We start from the raw sequence: 17,860 nt of genomic DNA on the forward strand, positions 1-17,860 counted from the left end.
GGATTTGTGGAAGAGCACAGGATTAGAACTAGACAAGGGGGGGTTTGAACCTTCGGCCTGCCTGATCCTGGCTGACTGACTGACTGACTGTTCTAAATCCATTATCCTCATTTGTGCAGTGGAGATGCTCCCAGCATATGGAGGTCACTTTTTGCCTTTAAGGCAAAACATTGTTTCCCTGGTTTTACTGCATTTTAAAAATTAAATAAGGGAAACGGACTTTGGCCCAGTGGTTAGGGCGTCCGTCTACCATATGGGAGGTCCGGGGTTCAAACCCTGGGCCTCCCTGACGTGTGGAGCTGGCCATGTGCAGCGCTGATGCGCGCAAGGAGTGCCGTGCCACGCAAGGGTGTCCCCCGCGTGGGGGAGCCCCACGCGCAAGGAGTGCGCCCATGAGGAAAGCCGCCCAGCGTGAAAAGAAAGAGCAGCCTGCCCAGGAATGGCACCGCCCACACTTCCCGTGCCGCTGACGACAACAGAAGCGGACAAAGAAACAAGACGCAGCAAACAGACACCAAGAACAGACAACCGGTGGGGGGGGGATTAAATAAATAAATAAATAAATCTTAAAAAAAAAAAAAAAAAAAATTAAATAACTTAAAGTTTATTGTTTTTTATGCTAATATTTATAAACAGTGTATTAGTTAAAGGATAAAAATGCATGCTGGTGGTTTTCTTGTGAGGATGTATTCTTTTTTCTTTCTAAGTACTCCATTCAATTAGAGATTAGAAAATAAAGGGGGAAATTGCCATTTCTTACTAGTTAACATGATTTTAAAGTCCTCTTTTCTTTAAAATATGTCTTGATTTATGTATTTTATTTAGTCTCTTCAACTGGGACCTGAGCATGACCCAAACCGCTCTAACCCTAGCTCTTAGAATGGGGAAATGGAAATCTTTTTTCTTTTTCCTCTATTTCTCTTATTTGGTTGTGGGTTTTTTTCAATTTCTCATATTTCTCTCCCAAACTCCATTAATTTTCTACCTCGTCCCCTTTTCCCAAGCAACTCTTTCACCTTGAAGTCCAGTCCTGAGGTAAAATTCAGCATGGTCACAATATGAAAAAAGTACTACCCAAATCAGGAGACCAGGGTCTATTTCTAGCGTCCTGTTTGTGTGTGGTCTTATAACCTCTGAACTCATTTTGATAATGCATAAAATGAGGCGTTTGAACTAGATGACTAGCTTACAGAAGATTTTTTTAGGGTCAGAACTTTTTTTCTTTTTCCTTTTTAGAGGAAGGAAGGCCCATATACCCTATCTATTATACCTTCCCCAAACACACTAGCCCCTGAGTTATCTTTTTGATATCCCCTGGAGGTCCTTCTTATGTTAAAACTTCAGGAATTTTTAGTCAAATCAACAGAACAAAAGTTTTCATATTTCATATGTAATTGTTTTAAATTTCTTCTTTTAAAATATTTATTTTTTTACTTTGTCACAGCCCAATGATGATAATTACCCAGAAGATCACTAGTTTGGCTTATGAAATTCATGATGGTAAGAATTTTGAAATTATTTTTAATTGCTGAAAACTTATTCAAATAACTTTTTGTTTGAGCTATTACCATAACTTTCTGCTTTTAGAGGAGGAAAGGAATGGAGGTAAAATAAGGAGCAATATTTAACTCTGCTTGTGATTATTAAAGTGTGCTTGTTTTTTCCTCAGCGTGTTGTCATAATTTTGCATTTAACTCAGCAGCCAAAATACAGTAAAATAGTACAATTTGATCATATGGTCTACATTAGTGGCAATTTAATGTAATCAAATTTGAGTAATTCCTGCTTCATCTCTATGTTAAATTTTTATTAAAATTCAGATGTGTTCCTCTTATCCTCCCCCACATACACATGATTACATACCTTTTAACATGTATTTTAGTGTATTTATGTAATCATATTTATGTATCTTCCTAGCCATAGGAAATGCTAAAAGTCAGGACTCTGAGTCATAAAATTTGGACTCTGGTTTCTTCAAAGATTGAAGGAACATCCCTGTTAGAACAGAGTCATTTGTGTAGGGTCTGGGGAGCTTTTAAGAAGATGGGTTTTAGCCTGTCTCTGTATGTCCATCCATTCTGTGCCATCTGCTAGGAAGAACACATGCCCCAGGCTCCAGCCAGGGTTTTTTCTTTTATTGTCAGAGGACCAGCCTTGACAATACTGTGAAGAAAAGGAAATATTTTTGTGCTTCTTCCCTTTTACTATTAAGAAGCAAAATTAACTACCTAGTATTTTGAGGGGTGGAGGGAAGGAGATGGGATTAACTACTTTTAAAAACATCTCTGACACTTGTTTAATCAAGTCTGTATGTTTAATACCAACCCTGTTTATGCCCTTCTGAAAGTAAAAAGAACAAAATATTCCTGAGGGAAAATTCTCCATATGAGAGGCAACATGATGATGTAAAAGGAGCATGGGCTTTGAGGTGGGGAAACTTAGACTCAGATTCTAGTTCTGCTTCTTACCTGATGGGTCACCTAGTAACCCTGAGCTTCACATTTCACATTTGCAGACTAATAATATGATCCAATTTGGAGGGCTTTTGCTTGGATTAAAAATTCTTTTAAAGATTTATTTATTTATTTATTTCTCCCTGCCCCCCCCCTCCATTGTCCACTCTCTGTGTCCATTCACTGTGTGTTCTTCTGTGTCTGCTTCCATTCTCGCTGGGCGGCTCCGGGAACTGAAGCTGGGACCTTTCAGAGTGGGAGAGAAGCAGTTCATTCTCTTGTGCCACCTCAGCTTCCTGCTCTGCTGCATCTCTTATTCTTTCTCCTCTGTGTCTCTTGTTGTGTCATCCTGCTGCACCAGCTTTCTGCTTGGGCCAGCACTCCTGTGCAGGACAGCACTCTGTGTAGGCCAGTATTCCATGTGGGCCAGCTCACCACTTGGGCCAGCTCACCTTCACCAGGGAGGCCCTGGGCATCAAATCCTGGGCCTCCTATATGGTAGACAGGAACCCAGTTGCTTAAGCCACATCCATTTCCTGGCATGGATTAAATTTATGTAGAGTACCTTGTAGCTCTTGCATCCTGAAGAAAGAATTGACTGGAACTCACCAGATCCTGATGTTAGAACTATAGTTATAAAACTGATACTATGAACTGCTGTAGGTAAAAGGATATAGTTATCTTCAGATACTAACACTTTTGTAGTGTACTGGTGACAGGTTACTCCTCTGGCTCTGGAAAAAAATAAATAGGAAAGTCGTGGATCAGGGATACAATTTTGCTCCTAAGTCTAGAAGAAGAATTCTTACTTTTTGTGTGTGTGTGTGTGTGTGAATTAAGAAGACTGTCCTAATTTGGGGCTGCAGCCTTTTGACACTCTTGGAACTCATAATCTTCTTTCCTTTACCATGTCCTCTTCTGAGGCAATCCACAGAGAAGAGTAGTTGAGAAAGACTTAGAAAGGGAGAAATGATGACATTATACATTCAACTCAGAAATAGAAGTAGAACAAAACTCCATTTTGTAACCTGTTTTTTTAAAAATGGATTTATGGTAACTCCCTCATTAGAATCATTCAGATTTTGATTAGCCTTAGCAGCTTTTAAAGAGTTCATACACCTTAACTTTTTTTGAAAAGATTTACTTTTTTTATTTATTTATCCCCACTCCTTGTTTGTGCTTGCTGTCTGCTCTCTGTGTCTGTTCGTTGTGTACTGTGTCTGCTCTTTTTTTTCCTTTAGGAGGCACTGGGAACCAGACCTGGGACCCCCCCATGTGGGAGGGAGGCACCCAATCCCTTGAGCCACATCCGCTCCCTGCTTGTTGTGTCTCTCGTTGCATCATCTCTTTGTGTCATGTCTTTGCATCATCTCGCAGCACCAGCCCATCCTGTCAGTTTGCTGTCTTACTCTTCTTCTTTGGGAGGCATCAGGAACTGAACCCAGGACCTACCATGTGGTCGTTGGGTGCCCAACACCTTGAGCCACATGTGCTTCCCAATACGCCTTAACTTTTTAAAATGACTTCCCTTCTCCAAATCAACACAGTATAGTTCAGTTCAGTACAGGCTTGCCCCCAGTCAACTTTATGCGTAAAGGATAGATTGAACCCTGTTTAATTGGATACTTGTGTTTCGTTTCCTCAGCTAGTCTTACAAATAAGGGCCTTGTTATCTGTGTGTCTGGGGTCCCCAAGACTACCCTAGTTTGATGATTCACCGGAAGGACCCACAGGGCTCAACATATAGTCGTAGTCTTGGCTAACATTTATTACAGTCAAAGGATACAAAGTAAAATCAGTAAAGGGAAAAGGTGCATGGGATGAAATTTGGAGTAAACCTGGAGCAAACTTCTAATAGTCTTCTCCCAGTGGAGTCACACAGGATACCCATATCATTCCCCCCGCCCCCCAGCACTGAGTTGTGACAACATGTGTGAAATTTTCTCTACCAGGGAAGCTCCTTAGAGACTCAGTGCCCAGGGTTTTCTTTGTGGGCTGGTCACATAGGCACCCTCTGCCGAGCACGTAACCATTTCTGGAAAGTTTGATACCAGCATAGAGGAATGCTTACCAGCTAAGTTCCTAAAAGCCAGCTAGCCAACTGCCCAAGCGGGTCTTTCTAAGGATAGCAGTCTCAGACCTGTTAGGTTAACTCTTACCTGCATGGTCTTCTAACATAATTTATCTTACCTGCATAGATAAATTATGTTATCTATAACTGTAGCTTTTTCTTAGCTAACAGCATCATTAATGCTTGCAGCTTAAGGAAGTATTGTTTTATCCTGGGAAATTTCTAGGCATGATTTTTTTAGACATTTCATTACTCCGATCTAATGGTGTCTTCTGGTTTTGAATCTTATCATGTCCATGAGATGATAGTGATTTGGTCATGAAGTTTTACTTATAACTTGGTTTTTAGGTATGGCATAATGTGTTTTTTTGTTATCAGTTTCATTAATGTAAGTTCATATTAGAACTGACTGTCCAACCAGGTTGAGTGCTTTTATATGATATGCAAGTATAAAAAAATCTTGTTTTCCATCACATGGTAGACTGCCTGATTTTGTGCTTGTTTAGAATCTTAGCCTTTAAAATGCTGTTCCTTTTGTCTCTAATTGATTTTTTTTAAAGATTTATTTTATTATTTTTTATTTCTCTCCCCTTCCCCCCTGCCCCCCCCATTGTCTGCTCTCTGTGTCCATTTCCTGTGTGTTCTTCTATGTCCACTTGCATTCTTGCCAGTGGCACCAGGAATCTGTGTCACTTTTTGTTGCGTCATCTTGCTGTGTCAGCTCTCCATGTGTGCAGCACCCCTCCTGGGCAGGCTGTGCTTTTTTCATGCGGGGCAGCTCTCCTTAAGGGTTGCACTCCTTGCACATGGGCCTCCCCTATGCAGGGGACACCCCTACGTGGCACTGCATTCCTTGTGCACATCAGCACTGTGTGTGGGCCAGCTCACCACATGTGTCAGGAGGTCCTGGGTTTGAACCCTGGACATCCTATATGGTAGGCTGACACGCTATCAGTTGAGCCAAATCCGCTTTCCTCTAATTGATTTTTTAAAAAAGATTTAATTAATTAATTTATTTCTCTCCCCTCCCCCCCCACCCCAGTTGTCTGTTCTCTGTGTCTATTTGCTGTGTCTTCTTTGTCCGCTTCTGTTGTTGTCAGCGGCACGGGAATCTGTGTTTCTTTTTTTTTTGTTGCGTCATCTTGTTGTGTCAGCTCTCCGTGTGTGCGGCACCATTCCTGGACAGGCTGCATTTTCTTTCGTGCTGGGCGGCTCTCCTTATGGGGCGTACTCCTTGCGCGTGGGGCTCCCCTACGCGAGGACACCCCTGCGTGGCTCAGTACTCCTTGAGCGCATCAGCACCGCACATGGGCCAGCTCCACACGGGTCAAGGAGGCCTGGGGTTTGAACCGTGGACCTCCCATGTGGTAGAATGATGTTCTAACCACTGGGCCAAGTCCGCCGCCTCTAACTGATTTTTGATCATACTATTAGTAAGTACCTAAATTTTGAACTGAGAAAGGAGGCTGAGCTTCTTATGCATATGTAGACTTTTCATACAGATTTGTTGTATGAAAATCTTATTTTAATCTCTGCATCTACTTTACTTAGTAAGCTTACAGTTCTAAAATGGTAATAGCCTTTCTGGTGAACAAGGCAGAAGAAGGCCCACCCTATACCAAACACTTAGAAATGCTGAATAAAACATAACCAAATATTTTATACTTAAAAAAACCTTGAAATTGCAAAATGTGAAATTCCTAGGTGCCAGAAATGATAAAAGAGTTGATGAGTGAAAACCAAAACAGCTTATGAGGGTATTAGAACCAGAGTTCTAGGATTGTCCCAAGCACCCTACTTTTAGGTAGGTGATACAGTAACTCAGGAGAGACTTTCTAGCCTGAATCACTTTAGGGCCATTTCATGTTAGGTATGGGGCCTGAATTCATTTTGCTAGTGAGTTATAGTAAACTCTTCGACCAAGTAGTTTATATGAGATGAGTTCAAAACCTAGGAAATATACAGAACCCAGAAAAGGCAAACTAGAAACCATTCCCATTGCCCAGGATTTAGGACTTCCAGGGAAAGCAAGCCCTACTAAAGATAAGCACACAGAGATTACCAGCCCTGTAAAGAGATGAACTGCAGAGGGAGAGTTAATAGATTTAGCAAACAGAAGATTTGTGCCTCAACAACTAGAAAAAGTAGGGCAATTTGAAATGAACTTTACAAATAAGTACCTAAAAGCATAGCTTTGAAATAAATAAAACAAGTCTTATAGAATCATAAAGAAACTATAAAAAAATAGCCAAGTAGGATATTTTAACTGTACCTTTTAAAACTGGATAGATCAAGCAACCCAAAAAATAATAAGACCATAAAAGATTTGATCTATTAAAGTAAATAAGCTTGACCAAGTAGAACTATCCATAGATCTACAAAGAATGCTGCACCCTATAAATAGATTGAACATTATTTTCAGGCACATAGAACTACAAGACTGACCATTTACTAGCACAAAGGCACTTCCAACAAATTCTAAAGAACACTATAATGCAGACCTCATTCTAACCTCAATGGAAATAAATAACAAATCAGCAATTTAAAAGTAGTCATTAAAATCCTGTACATTTAAAATTTAAAATGCAATTTCTTGATAGCCAATGAGTTAAAAGAAAAAATTAGAAAATTTTTAGTATTACATAAAACAGTATAACTGTGTATCAAAATATATAGGATTGGAGAACCAGCAAGATGGCAGTGGAGTAAGGAGCTTCTAGAGTCAGCTCCTGCTACAGGGCAGTTAGCAAACACCCAGAGCCATTTGGAGCTGGCTAAAGCACCTGTTTGGGGCCTCCAGGAGACCAGAAGAGCATCCCGCAACATCCTTGAAGGAGTAGAAGAAGACTGCCCATCCACAGAGAAGACTCGTAAGTAGAGGCTCCATGACCTGGAGGCCGGTGCCCATCCTCCACTGGAGGCACAAGCTGCCTTGGGAGCTATTCTGCGGCTTCACTTCCCCAAAATGGGGGAGGAAGAGATGGTTGTGCAGCAATTTCAGCTACTGATGAGTAAATTCAGCAGGCTACAGTATAATCCTGTGAACAGCTAAAGTTTGAACCTGTCCAAGTCAGAAAGAGGCCAGGAGCCGCCACCTTAACTGCGCCTGGCACGAGAAGAAGCAAGGTAGACTGAAAATCCCAGTGCTGGTGGGGACTGGCTTCTTTCCAGCCAGCTCATATTACAGCTCAGGACTAGGCCCCAGTGCCACCTCCAGCAGGAAGGAAGCTGTGGGGACCTGCGCCAGCCTCTCTGGGAAATTACTGGCGAAGCCACGGAGGCTGGTGATTATCCTACTCTGGCGGCACAAGCTGCCCCAGGAGCTATTCTGTGGCTGGAATTGGAAGCTTCATTTCCCAGAAATAGGGGAGGAGGAGGTGGTTGGCTGCCAAGTTTGTCTACTGATTGGTAGACTTGGCTGACTAAGATTTAACCCTGGGAACACCTGGGTTGTGAACCAGCCCAAGTCAGAAAGAGGCCAGTAGCTGCCATTTTTACTCTGCCTCCAGCCTGAGGGGAAGTCAGCTGAAACTCAGTGTTGGCAGGAAACAGTTTCTTTCATGCAGATGGGCCTGCGGCCCTAGCCTAGGCTTCAACCCCGCCTGTGGCAGTGAGGAGGCTGAGGAGCTCTGAACCTCCCTATACAGGTAACTGCAGGTAATTTTGTCTGGCACAGACTGAAAATCGGAAGTCTACGGGGGTAACTGCTATCATCTTGGACCTGCACTGCATAGATTTCTGCCCATACCTGCAGCTCCATCCCCACCCCAGGCAGAAGAGAAAGGGATGTGAAGCTTCATCAGTCTCTCTGGGCAACTACAGTCTAGGCCTGCACTTGGATATCCACACAGCTGTGATTCTGTCCCTACCCCTGGCAAAGGAGAAAGTTGGAAGGAGCTTCATTGGTCCCTGGTGCAATGAGGGCAGCTTGAGCCTCCACAGCTTACAGCACCAACTACATGCTTGGATCCTACTGCACAACCAGCAAGGGAGAAAGGATAGGAAGCCCTAAACTAAAGAGAAAAACAGCACCCAGAAAAAAATACTCTATAAGCCAGATGCGAAGACACCAACAAAAAATTATAATCCACAGCAAGAAACAGGAAGCTATGATCCAGTTACAGGAACAAGATAAGCCTCCAGATGACCTAAAGAAGTTGAGACAACTAATCATAGATGTTCAAACAAATCTCCTTAATAAATTCAATGAGATGGCTAAAGAGATTAAGGATATTAAAAGACATTGGATGAGCACAAAGAAGAATTTGAAAGTGTACATAGAAAAATAGCAGATCTTATGGGAATGAAAGGTGCAATAAATGAAATTTAAAAAACATTGGGATCATATAATTGCAGATTTGAGGCGGCAGAAGGAAGGATTGGTGAGCTTGAAGAAATGACCTCTGAAAGTGAGCATACAAAGAACAGATGAAGAAAAGAATGGGAAAAATTGAACAAGGTCTCAGGGAACTAAATGACAGCAAAAGATGTGCAAAAAGGAGAAGGGAAAAGGGGCAGAAGGAATATTTGAAGAAATAATGGTAGAAAATTTCCCAACCCTATTGAAGGACATAGATATCCCTGTCCAAGAAACACAATGTACTCTCAACTGAAAAAACGCAAATAGACCAACTCGAAGACACATACTCATCAGAATGTCAGATGCCAAAGACAAAGAGAATTCTGAGAGCAGCAAGAGAAAAGCAATGCATAACATGTAAGTGATACCCAATAAGATTAAATACTGATTTCTCACCAGAAACCATGAAGGCAAGAAGACAGTGGTCTGATATATTTAAGTTACTACAAGAGAAAAACTTTCAGCCAAGGATCTTATATCCAGCAAGATTGTCTTTCAAAAATGAGGGTGAAATTAGAACATTCACAGGTAAACAGAAAGTGAGAGAATTTCTAAGCAAGAGACAAGATTTTCAGGAAATACTAAAGGGTATGCTAGAGCCTAAAAAGAAAAGACAGGAGAGAGGGGTCTGGAAGAGAGTCTAGAAATGAAGATTATATCAATAAAAGTAACTAAAAGTGCCAAAAGAGTGGTAAAAATAAAATATGACAGATAAAACTCAAATAGTCAGGAATAAACTTAACCAATGATGTAAAGCACTTAGATTCAGAAAACTGCAACTCAGTATTAAATCAAAAAGCCATAAGTAACTGGAAGAACATTCCATGGTCATGGATTGGAAGACTAAATATCATTAAGATGTCAATTCTATTCAAATTGATATACAGATTTAATGCAATCCCGATAAAAATTCCACCAGCATTAAAGAAAAAATTGAAAACACAATCATTAAATTTATTTGAAAGGGTAAGGAATCCTAAATAGCCAGAAACATTATAAAAAGGAAAAGTAAACCCTCATCTCCAGACTTTAAATCATAATACCTACCTATAGTGGTAAAAACAGCATGGTACTGGCCTAAAGACAGACACAATAGACCAATGGAACCAAATTAATGATTCAGAAACAGACCCTCACAGGTATGGTCAAGTGATTTTGACTAGCCTGTCAAACTCAAACAGCTTGGGTGAAACAATCCATTCAACTCAACAAATGGTGCTGAAAGAAGTGGATATCCATTACTGAAAGAAGGAAAGAGGACCCCTATCTCACACCTTATCCAAAAATTAATTCAAAATGGATAAAAAACTAAAAATAAAAGGAAGAACCATAAAACTTCCAGAAGAAATTTTTGGAAAATATCTTCAAGACTTGGTGGTAGATGGTGTATTCTTCAAGGAGATAAGAGGAGGACTGGGTGGACTACTGATGTTGAATGTATGTAGAAGTTTTAAGTAGCTTTACTGTAAAAGTATGGAAATGTGTAGAGTAAATGATAACACACAGTGAGTAACAGCTAGTTTATAATGGGGATGTGACTGAAAATGGTAGTCTAGTTATGTAAATGCCAATTGATAGAATGCTGGAGAATAATCTAGGAACTGGGTAGCACAGTAAACCAAGAGGTGGATGAGAATTGTGGTTGATGGTATGGATGCAAGAGTGTCCTTTGTTAGCTAGAGCAAACGTATATCACTACTGTAGGGTGTTGGGAATGTGGAGAAGCATGGGAAAAATACAACTGGTGTGACCTATGGACAGTGGTTAGTAGTATATTCTTGCATATATGCGAAAGATGTACTGCACTGATACTGAGGTAGTATGGAAAATGTGAGCCAATTGTACACTATGGACATGGTAACAATCAGGTGATACTATTTTATCAGTAGCAAATGACACACATTATGGCGTGTTGATGGAGTGGTGGTGTTTGGGAATTCTGCACATGTGCATGATTGTTTCATAAATTTACAACTTCTGTCATAAAAATATTTTAAAAATAATAATAGGGTGGGTTGGGGGAAAAACACACCAAATGTAAGATAAAGACTATGATTAGTAGTAAGATTTTGACAATATTCTTTCATAATTTGTAACAAACGTCTCACAACAATGCAAGGTGTTGGTGGAGAGTTGATGTATGGGACCCCTGTATGATGTTATGCATGTTTCCTTTGTAAGTTCACAACTTTTACTGTATACCTAATTGTTTATGTATGTTCATATATAAATAATATAAAGAAACGGACTTTGGCCCAGTGGTTAGGGCGTCCGTCTACCACATGGGAGGTCCGCGGTTCAAGCCCCGGGCCTCCTTGACCCGTGTGGAGCTGGCCATGCGCAGTGCTCATGCGCGCAAGGAGTGCCGTGCTACACAGGGGTGTCCCCCGCGTAGGGGAGCCCCACGCGCAAGGAGTGCACCCATAAGGAGAACCGCCCAGCGCGAAGGAGGGAGCAGCCTGCCGAGGAATGGCGCCGCCCACACTTCCCGTGCCGCTGACGACAACAGAAGCGGACAAAGAAACAAGACGCAGCAAAAAGACACAGAAAACAGACAACTGGGGGAGGGGAGGGGAATTAAATAAATAAAAATAAATCTTTAAAAAAAAAAAAGAATAATAGGATTGGCTGGGGAAAAATATTTGTTTAGTAGTAATATTTTGACAATGCTCTTTAATCATTAGTTAAAAAGGTTTAACAACAATGCAAGTTATTGGTGGTAAGGTGAGTTATAGAGTCCTGTATGATGTTATATATGTATGTTTTGTAAGTTCACAACTATTATTATACAGTTATTTATGTATGTTTATGTATGAGTGATATACTTCAATAAATTAAAATATATAGGATATAGCAGTTAAACTGATAGTAAATGGAAATCTGTAGATTTAAATGTATTTAAATGCACTAAATGCTAACAAGAAATGTTAAACATTCAACTAAAAAAACTCGAAGCATTTCAGTGCAAGCAGGACAGAATAAATTCAAGGAAAGAAATAATAAAAAATAAAAGCTGGAATAAAAAGCAAAATCCAGGGTGGCGGACTTGGCCCAGTGGTTAGGGCATCCGTCTACCATATAGGAGGTCCGCGGTTCAAACCCCGGGCCTCCTTGACCCGTGTGGAGCTGGCCCATGTGCAGTGCTGATGTGCGCAAGGAGTGCCCTGCCATGCAGGGGTGTCCCCGCATAGTGTAGCCCCACGCACAAGGAGTGTGCCCCGTAAGGAGAGCCGCCCAGCGTGAAAGAAAGTGCCCAGGAATGGTGCTGCCCTCACGGAGAGCTGACACAAGATGACACAACCAAAAGAAACACAGATTCCCGTGCCACTGACAACAACAGACGTGGACAAAGAAGACGCAGCAAGTAGACACAGAGAACAGACAACCGGGGTGGGGAGAGGAAGGGAAGAGAAATAAATAAATAAATCTTAAAAAAAAAAAGCAAAATCCAAATAATATTTAATTTTTATTGGTCACTTAATATATGACAGGCACTGTTCTAAATGTAATAAAATGTGTTAATACATTTAATTCTCAGAACAACTTTGGGAGGTAACTACAGTTATTTTCAGCTTTTACTATATTAAGCAATTGAGGCATAGGAAGTTTAAATACTTTCTTAAGGCCCCTAACTCTTTAGTAGAGGAAGTCAGATTCTAGAAGTGCTATTTGTAGCCATTATGCTGTACTCCCTTTAAATGCTCAATTATCCAAAAGATGGTTCGTAGACAGTAAAATACAGTGTCTTGTAACATAGATGACATTAAAAGGCAGAAAAGCAAAAATAAGCGGTATTGGGATTGAAAGGGGGGTCAAATTCTTTATAAATTTGAAAATTCACAGGAGAATACAGCAGACAATTTCAGACCCATGTATTTGAAAACTTAGGTGAAATAGTTTTTTAGAAAAACAAATTCCTCAGGAAGTTTAAGGAGATCTGCTGGTCAGCAGTCTTAGGCACCAACTAGTTCAGATCAAGAGAATTTCAGCCCCCCGATTAGCCTTACCTCTTCTGTTATTTTTTGAGAGAATTTTGAAGACCTCTGATAATATGTAACTCCTTATGGTATTAAATCATGTAAATGAGCCAAGAGCTGGGTTTAAATGTCAATGTTTGTGTTAACATTTCTGACCTAAAGATAATAGTAATGAGCAGCATTTTTTACTCTGTTGAAATTTTTGGACTCAATTTGTAGCATTATCGTGTTTTTAAAATTTTACTTAGTGTTCATAAAAAATTCTATGAAGAGTATTATTTCCTTAACTTAGAGACTTCAAAGTACAGAAAGTATGGGGCAGCACTCCTGCACAGGGCAGTACTCTGCACAGGCCAGCATTCCATGCAGGCCAGCACTCTACGTGGACCAGCTCGCTTTCACCAGGTGGCCCTGGGCATCGAACCCCAAACCTCCTATATGGTAGATGGGAGCCCAATTGCTTGAGCCACATTCGCTTCCCCAGGAAGTTTAAATATGTTTACTTAATGTCATTGAGTGACTTTGAATGACTCTTACTCTACCTATTTTCAATATACTGTGCTGCAGTAAGTTCTTGTTTTTAGAACTTTTCTTGGTATGTGGTTAAAGACGCACACAAGAATAAAAAATATAACAAGAAAAAGGGGTGTTTTTGTTTATACTTGTAACATTGGTTTAAAATCTACTAACATCATTTTTCATTCCATTTACTACTTTGGAATTTTTTATTCTATTCCCTTTCTCTTATCTCCTCACAATATAGAACTTTAATATTAATTACCCCTCTAACATTTTATTCTGAAAAATTTCAAATATACAGAAAAGTAAAAAAAAAAAAAATACACTCTATGCTCATAAACCCATGACCAAAATTCCTCAGTGGTTACTGTTTTAGTTATGTTTTTATTATATGTCTACCTTGTCATCCAATCAATCAATTTTAATGCATCTCAAATGAAGTTGTAGATATCAGAATATTTTACCTTAATATGCATATCATTAACTAAGTTTAGCATTTGCTTACAGCCCTTTTTTCTTTTCCTTTAGGTAAAACTTACAGAAATACACAAATTTTAATTGTACTTGTAAGGTTCTTTAGTTTACGTTTTGGTAAAGACAATAAAATCTCTCAATACAAGTGCAATGCTATAGTTCTATGATTATGATTGACTTGTGGATGACTGGAGAGTTGCTACTTAGGGAATAAATATCCACTGTGTACTCAATTGTGAACAGAGAAACTCTGAAGATTATGAAGCAGGGCACCAATAGAATCAGTTAAATCTAAGAGTCTGGAAGCAGATCTGTTTTTCATGCTTTGTCACTGTAAGGACAGAATAGAGACAGTGTGGGTAGGAGAAATAGAAGGAGAAATAGAAGCATGAAAAGCAAAATTGGGAAATAGAGATAGGCCTTATCTTAAGCAGGAATTATTTGAATTTTACTAATTAAAAATTTAAAAATCAATAAAGCTATATTTTATAACACACAAGCTTAACTTTAAAGTTCTTTAGGGAAGCAGATGTAGCTCAAGTGATAGAGCTTCCACCTACCATTTGGAAGGACCCGGGTTCAATCCCTGGGGCCTCCTGGTGAAAAAAAAGAAGAGAAAGTGTGCCCGCATGGTGAGTGTGAGTGCCTGCATGGTGAGCCAGTGCCCGTGCAAGTGAGTCACGCAGCAAGATGATGATACCACAAAAGAGAGACAAGGGGAGAGTCAAGGTGAAGCACAACAGACACCAGGAACTGAAGTGGCATAGCTGACACGGAACCTCTCTCTCCATCAGAGGTCCCCAGGATCAAAGCCCAGTAAATCCTAGAGGAGAGAAAATGAGAAGAGATGACAACACAGACAGCAAAAACAGCAGGGTGGGAGGAGGGGAAGGGGGGGGATAAATAAATAAATAAATAAATTAATTAATTTAAAGAAATTGTTCCGAGTTAAGAGTGTGATAGAACCAGCGACAGAATTCTGACTCCTCGCATCATCCCAGTGTTGCATTTTGAATTCTTAAAACCAGTATTAAAGAAAATGTGTTTTTTTCCTGTGGACATATTTAATAGTTGTATTTTGAGTGAGTTCAGATATATGTGGATTCAGATTTAATTTGTGCTTAAAATTGACATAAAATGTACAGTTCTTCAGTTTCATTGATTCTTAAAATGCTGTTAAAGCTAGAGATATTTCCTCTTTGTAGTTTGTATTTTTTTATGAAAGCAGTTTTATTGAGATATTTTCACATACCTTACAGTACATCAAATATGTACAATTAATGGCTTTTTATATAATAACAAAGTTGTGCATTCCTCACCACAATCAATTTTAGAAGATTTTCATTATTCCAAAAAGAAAAGCCCCATACCCCTTAGCAGTCACCTCTTAGTCCCTCTATCCTTCCCCAGCCCTATGTAACCACTAATCTAATTCCAACTCTATTAATTTATTATATTTTATATAAATGGAATGATGCATTATGTAATAATTTTTGTCTGGTTTCTTTCACTTGATGTTTTTTTAAATTATTGTACTTTTTTTAATCAGAAAAGGTGTAGGCTTTCATAAAAGACATGTAAAAATACAGCATTCTCAAATGCCCCATAGTATTAACACTTTGCATTAGTGTGATACCTTTTTTGCAATTAATGAAAGAATATTAAAATATTACTGTTAATAATATAACCTAATAGTACAACCTGGTTTATAGTAGGTGTATTTTCCCCAAATACCCCACCCTATTGACACCTTGTAACAGTATTTTATATTAGTTACAATTCATGAAAGAACATTCTCATATTTGTACTATTAATCAGAGCCCATCATCCACAGCAGGGTTCACTGTGTAATTTTGTAATTTTTTTCATTTTTTTCATACATGAACATACATAAACAGTAAATAAGTGTATAGTAAAAGTTGTGAACTTACAAAATAAACATGCATATCATCATACAGGGCTCCCATATATCACCCCACCACCAACACCTTGCATTGTTGTAACAAAATATGAAAGAGCATTGTTAAAGTATAACTGCTAACTATAGTCCATATTATTACATCGGGTGTAATTTTCCCTGAACCCACCCTATTATTATTTTTTAGTTCATAAACTATATAAATTTATCTAAAATGTACAAACAGTGACATTTGGTATAATCACCAAGATGTGCATTCATCCCTTCAGTCAATATTAGCATGTTTTCATTACTCCAAAAAAAGAAAAAAGGAAAAACAAAACAAGAACAAACTATCATACCCATATGTTAGTGCTACTAACCACAAATCCTATGATGTTCTTTCACCATTTCTATTCATTTTCATTTACAAACAACTTTTTACCAATTCTGCACAGACTAAACCTCAGCTTTTCATGCTCTAACCACATTCTTTTCTCTGGTGACTTATAGTCTAGCTATTAACTGCATGAGTTTGCACATTTTATTTAGCTTATAATAGTGAAATACAGTATTTGTCCTTTTGTGCCTGGCTTGCTTCACTCAACATAATGTCCTCCAGGTTCATTCATGTTTTCATATGCTTCACGACTTCATTTCTTCTTACAGGTGAATAAAATTCTCTTATTGGTATATACCACAGTTTATCCATTCATCATTTGATGGACACCTGGGTTGTTTCCATCTTTTGGCAATTGTTGAATAATGCTGCTATGAACATCAGTTTGTGTCACTGCTTTTAGTTCTTCTGGGTATATACCTAGTATTGGTATTTCAAGATCAACTGGTAGATCTGTATCTAACTTCCCTAGGAATGGCAGAACAGACTTCCACAATGCCATTCTGCATTCCTATCAACAGTGAATAAACTTTCCTGTCTTTCTGCATCCTCTCCAACACTTGTAGTTTTCTGTTTCATTAATGGTGGCCATTCTAGTAGGTGTGAAAAGATATCTCATTGTAGCTCTGATTTGCATTTCCCTAATAGCCATTGGTGTTGAACATTTTTGTATTTAAAAAGTTTTTTTTAAGATTTTATTTTATTCTTATTATTTTTATTCACTTCTCTCCCCTTCCTCCCCCTGCCCCGCCCCAGTAATCTGCTTTCTGTGTCCATTTGCTGTGTATTCTTCTGTGTCCACTTTTATTCTTGTCAGCAGCACCAGGAATCTGTCTCTTTTTGTTGTGTATTCTTGCTGTGTCAGCTCTCCGTGTGTGTGGTGCCACTCCTGGCCAGGCTGGACTTTCTTTCACACTGGGCGGCTCTTGTTATGGCGTCCACTCCTTGCGTGTGGGGCTCCCCTACGTGGGGGACACTTCTCCGTGGCACAACACTCCTTGTGTGCATTAGTGGTGGGCCAGCTCCACACAGGTCAAGGAGGCCCTGGCTTTTAACCACGGACCTCACGTGGTAGGCGGATGCTCTGTCCGTTGAGACAAGTCCACTTCCCATCTTTTGCCTTATTTTTAAATTGGGCCATTTGTCTTTTTGTTGAGTTGTAGAATCTCATATTATATCATGGATATTAGACTCTTGTCAGATGTGTGGCTTCTAAATATTTTCCCTTGTTGAATAGGCTGCCTTTTTACCCTCTTTACAAAGTCCTTTGAGGTATAGGAGTGTTTAATTTTGAGAAGGTCCCATTTATCTATTTTTCTTTTGTTACTGGTGCTTTGGGTATAAGGTTTAAGAGACACCCACCTACTGCAAGGTCTTATACATGTTTCCATACATTTTCTTTTAGGAGTTTTATGGTCCTGGTTTTTTTTATCTTTGATGCATTTTGAGTTGGTTCTTGTGTTGGGAGTGTGATAGGGGTCCTTTTTCATTCTTTGTTGATGGAGATACCCAGTTCTCCTAGCACTATTTTTTGAAGAAACTGTTCTGCCCAGAAAAATAGACTTGGTAGGTTTATCAAAAATCAGTTTCCCTATGCCCCTGTCTTATCCCTTCCCTGTACAACTACTTACCTCTGCTTTATCATAGATTTTATCCATGTTAAGCATCAGCTCACAACCTTCCTCTCCCCCCCAATTTCCTGTAAGCCA

The 17,860-nt window shown here is 39.4% G+C and overlaps 1 protein-coding gene across 2 annotated transcripts in view; it reads left to right on the forward strand.

Annotated features, from left to right (window-relative positions):
* MBOAT2 (membrane bound glycerophospholipid O-acyltransferase 2) overlaps positions 1-17,860 on the forward strand; it is a 230,032-nt gene that overhangs the window by 156,448 nt on the left and 55,724 nt on the right. For both annotated transcript variants that reach the window (XM_071211942.1, XM_058287896.2), the window contains exon 5: positions 1,445-1,500. In XM_071211942.1, the coding sequence (XP_071068043.1) occupies positions 1,445-1,500 (56 nt within the window). The remainder of the gene's footprint in view (positions 1-1,444; positions 1,501-17,860) is intronic.

Source organism: Dasypus novemcinctus, chromosome 25, assembly GCF_030445035.2.
Source record: "Dasypus novemcinctus isolate mDasNov1 chromosome 25, mDasNov1.1.hap2, whole genome shotgun sequence".
Lineage (NCBI taxonomy): Eukaryota > Metazoa > Chordata > Mammalia > Cingulata > Dasypodidae > Dasypus > Dasypus novemcinctus.